Source organism: Tachyglossus aculeatus, chromosome 25 (genome assembly GCF_015852505.1).
Source record: "Tachyglossus aculeatus isolate mTacAcu1 chromosome 25, mTacAcu1.pri, whole genome shotgun sequence".
In the NCBI taxonomy this organism is placed as follows: domain Eukaryota; kingdom Metazoa; phylum Chordata; class Mammalia; order Monotremata; family Tachyglossidae; genus Tachyglossus; species Tachyglossus aculeatus.
Genome location: NC_052090.1, coordinates 15909966 through 15914735, shown reverse-complemented (window position 1 = coordinate 15914735; position 4770 = coordinate 15909966). Strand labels below are relative to the sequence as shown.

The window sequence follows — 4770 nt, the reverse complement described above, 5'->3', positions numbered from 1 at the left end:
CGGAATTCGAACCCATGACTTCTGGCCCGTGCTCTTTCCACTGAGCCACACCATTCCTCGTCTCAAAACTCCCAGGCGGCAGACAACACTGTAAGAGGCGCGATAAAGGTGCTGAGGACTGTTTCCCACTGCAGTAGTTTCGATCACATCCCCTGGATGTCACCGTTTCAGAAACTTTTTGAAGTGCAATATCTAAAACCACAAGCCCCATCAACACAACGGAAGTGATTTCGGTAAAGAACCGTGAAGATCTGGAGATTGGCCCAAAAATAAACATTCAGCTTAGCTTTAACCGCAAACAAACAGCACGATTAACGCCCTTCGATGTAACGGATGGCGGAATTTGGTAACCGGCTTTCGAAGGAAAGGAAAGGCAAGATTTAAAAAAAAAAAGAGGCCAGATTTTATTTTGAAAAACCCAAACTATACAAGACCTTCGCTGAACCACCGAGGAAGTTTTTCGGGCGGCAGAAAACGCAGATCGGACGCCGCCGGAGGGGCAATTTTTTTCTCCACCCCCCCTTGAAAGATTAGGGAGGCCAAGTCAGCCGCTGGCAAAGTCCGGCTGCTTTCTTCGTAAACGGCCAAGAGCCGAGCCAAATAAATTACCATAAATTAAGGTCCGAGACAGCCGTGAGACAAATCTCTCGGTGGAAACACGCCTTGGGGGTGGGGGCGGCGTGATGAGAGGGAGGCGAGGAGAGGTCAAAGGATTTCCTTAGCTCTCGCAGGAAGTGTGTAACGCTGTTTATGCCGCTGCCGGCCCGGGGCGGGGGATGGGGGGTAGGTAGGGGATGGTTGCCCGGAATATACTAGACGTCGGGATAGTTGCAGTAATATACCGCGGAGCTGGCGTCCGACACGACGGAGGAGAGGGCCCCGTGGCCGTCCGGGAGGGCGAGGCTGCCGTCGTGGGGCGCGTAGGGCAGTCCCAAATCGGGTTTGCAGACGAAGTGCAGGTACTGCTCGAACTCGGTCCGGTCCAGGTCTCCCAGGAGTTCGGCCGGAGGGGCCGGGTCCAGTCCTTCCCGGCAGGGGAGCGTGTCCGGAGGAGGGGAGGGCTGGCCGGGCCCGGCCGGGGCCTGCAGCGGGTAGGCCCGGCCGCCCCCGGACGGGGCGGGCCCCACCTGGCCGTAGTAGACGTGCATTGGGCTGGCGGGGCCCAGCAGGCCCGGTAGGCCGTGGGCCGGAGGGTCCGGCCGGGGGGGGGACCGGCGGGGGGTCGGGGTAGCCGTAGGGCGCCGGCGGACAGTCCCCCTGCAGGGAGGCGGCGAAGAAGGCCGGGTCGGCCTCCACGCCGTCCAGCGGGGACGCCTCCGGGGTGGGCAGGGGGTAGCCGTCGAAGGGAGGCCCCGACAGGCCCTGGCAGTCGCGATAGTGGCCCAGGGCCGGGGGCAACGGGCCGGGGGGGCCGGTAGCCCTGGTCGTGGTAATGGAGGGCGAGGCTGTCCACCGGCCCGCGGCCGTCGGGGCCCAGGCCCGGGCCCGGAGGGTCGGGGATGCCGTGCAGGAACCCGCCGCCGTCCACCCGCTTCAGCCGCTTCACTTGCTTGCGCCGCCGAGGCCGGTATTTGTAGTTGGGGTGGTCCTGCATGTGTTGAACCCGCAGCCGCTCCGCCTCCTCCACGAACGGACGCTTCTCCGACAGCGACAGCGCCTTCCACGACTTCCCTGCGGCGGGGGCGGGGGCGGGAGGGGACACAGGCGCGGTCACCGACGGCCCCAACGCGGGGTGGGCGACGCCTGGGCCCCGCCCCGGACCGCCCCCGGGAGGGTCTGCGGCCCCGGGACGCGGGGGGCATCGGGGACCCGGGCAGGGCTTGTGTGTGGACACCTCTGCGGCCTCATCTGTGGTCAGGGGAACACCACTGGTACGGCTGGAAAACCCCCTTATCCCACCCGGGAAAGGTCTGTGGCCCCGGGACGCGGGGACATCTTAGGGATGCGGACAACAACGAGGCCCAGGAGGCCTCGGCTGTGGTCAGTGGGGCAACGTTGGACGGCCGGAACGCCCCCCCTCTTCTTCTCCCACCCGGGTCCCCCCAAGACGAGGGTCTGTAGCCCCGGGACGCAGGGGGAAACTACGGCCAAGACCGAAATACAGGAGGCCTCTGAAGCCTCGACTGTGGCCGGTGTGGCAGCGCCGGACGGCCGGAACGCCCCCTTCTCACTCCCACCCCCCATCCTAACGTTAATAATAATAATAATAGCATTTATTAAGCGCTTACTATGTGCAGAGCACTGTTCTAAGCGCTGGGGAGGTTACAAGGTGATCAGCCTGTCCCACGGGGGGCTCACACTCTTAATCCCCATTTTACAGATGAGGTAATAGACAGAAAATCAATCAATCAATCGTATTTATTGAGCGCTTACTGTGTGCAGAGAACTGTCCTAAGCGCTTGGGAAGTACAAGTTGGCAACATATAGAGACGGTCCCTACCAAACAGTGGGCTCACAGTCTAGAAGTGGGCTCACAGTCTAGAAAAGTACAGAGAAGTTAAGAGACTACAGAGAAGTTAAGTGACTTGCCCAATGTCACACAGCTGGCAATTGGCGGAGCCGGGATTTGAACCCGCGACCTCTGACTCCAAAGCCCGTACTCTTTCCACTGAGTCATGCTGATTCTACAGTCCTTTGCACATAGTAGACGCTTAACAAATGCCATCATTATTATTATCATCCCGGGACCCAGACCCCTCTCTGGACAAGCGTCAGGTGGGCCTTCGGGATTGGCAACCCAAGCCCGGTCTAGATTGATGGGAGACTTGGACTTCCCAAGCCCTTAGTAAAGCGATGTGTACACAGTAAGCGCTCAATAAATACGATTGATTGAATGAATGGAGACTACGGACAATAAATACAGCTGAATGAATGGAGACTACGGAGGGGATCCATAGAGGATATCAGGACGGGTGCGCGGAGGGCGGAGAAGGGTGCCCCTTTTCCTTCTCCCCCACTGTTGGGTAGGGACTGTCTCTATGTTGCCGACAGTGGTGTGCACACAGTAAGCGCCCAATAAATACGATTGATTGAATGAATGAATGGAGACTACGGACAATAAATACGGCTGAATGAATGGAGACTACGGAGGGGACCCATAGAGGACATCAGGACGGGTGCGCGGAGGGCGGAGAAGGGTGCCCCTTTTCCTTCTCCCCCACTGTTGGGTAGGGACTGTCTCTATATGTTGCCAACAGTAAGCGCTCAATAAATACGATTGATTGAATGAATGAATGGAGACTACGGACAATAAATACTGGTGAATGAATGGAGACTACGGAGGGGACCCATAGAGGACATCAGGACGGGTGCGGGGCGGGCGGAGAAGGGTGCCCCTTTTCCTTCTCCCCCACTGTTGAGTAGGGACTGTCTCTATGTTGCCGACAGTGGTGTGCACACAGTAAGCGGTCAATAAATACGATTGATTGATTCTCCCCCTGGCCCCTGGCCGGACTCACCCAGCATCTTGCTCAGTTCGGCGTTGTGGAGGTCCGGGTTCTGCTGTGCCAGCCTCTTGCGCTCGTCCTTGGCCCACACCATGAAGGCGTTCATGGGCCGTCGGATGCGGGCCTCGGCCTTGGCCCGGGCCCCCCCGCCGCCGCCGCCCCCCGCCGCCGCCCCCGCGGCCTCCCCCTTGGCCTTGGCCTCCCCGAGGGGGCTGAGGGAGTCGGCCCAGGGGCAGGGGCCCAGGGCGGCGGGCATCATCATGGGCAGCGCGCACCTGGCCTGCCTCTGGTCGTCACTGGCGTAGCCCGCATCCGGGCTGCTCATGGCGCTCCGGCCCGACGCCCCCCACCGCCCCCCGCCCCGGGATTCCCGCCGGGACAGGCTGGGGGCCGCCTCCTGCCTGGGATCCGGGAAATCCCGGGATCACTCCTCCTCCCGTCCCCCCGACTCAATCCCTCTGCCGCCGCGCTCCCACCGCCGCCTCCATTTCAACAGGGAGTCGGCCAATGGGGGGCCCCGGGGGCGGGGAGCGGGGGAGCCGCCCCGCCCCGTCCGGCCCTTGTCCCGCGTCTCCGCCCGGTCCCTCCCCTGTCAATCAATTAATCAATTAATCAATCAATCAATCGTATTTATTGAGCGCTTACTGTGTGCAGAGCACTGCACTAAGCGCTTGGGAAGTACAAGTTGGCAACATATAGAGACAGTCCCTACCCAACAGTGGGCTCACAGTCCCCATCCTCTCCCGCCCCGCCTCCTCTTCCACCTGCCAGGTGCTTTTTCTTCCCCGAAGACCCTGGACGGCTTCGGAGCCCCCAGTTCGGATAATAGTAAGAATAATGGCATTTGTTTAAGCGCTACTATGTGCCAGGCACTGTACTAAGCGCAGGCCAATCGGTTTGGACACGGTTCCGCCAAGTCTCAGTCCCCATTTTACAGACGAGGTAACCGAGGCACAGAGAAGTGAAGTGACTTGCCTAAGGTCACACAACAGACAAATGGCAGAGAAGCACTGTGGTTCAGTGGAAAGAGCCCGGGCTGGGAGTCAGAGGTCATGGGTTCTAATCCCGACTCCGCCACTTGTCAGTTGTCAGTTGTGTGACTTTGGGCAAGTCACTTAGTTTCTCTGTGCCTCAGTTACCTCAGCTGTAAAATGGGGATTAAGACTGTGAGCCCCATGTGGGACAACCTGATACCTTCTACCCGCCCCCCCAGTGCTTAGAACAGTGCTTGGCACATAGTAAGCGCTTAACAAATGTCATTATTATTATTATTAGATATGGGATTTGGAACCCATGACTTTCTGACTGCCAGGCCCGTAATCTA

General features: G+C 59.6%; 1 protein-coding gene across 1 annotated transcript; it reads right to left on the bottom strand.

Moving 5' to 3' along the window:
* Positions 1-403: 403 nt before the first annotated feature.
* SOX17 (SRY-box transcription factor 17) lies at positions 404-3809 on the bottom strand. Its single transcript, XM_038766718.1, is given in 4 exon segments — positions 404-1206; positions 1208-1413; positions 1415-1671; positions 3459-3809. Coding segments are annotated over 4 exon segments (1170 nt in total). The 5' UTR covers positions 3772-3809; the 3' UTR covers positions 404-812.
* Positions 3810-4770: the final 961 nt, after the last annotated feature.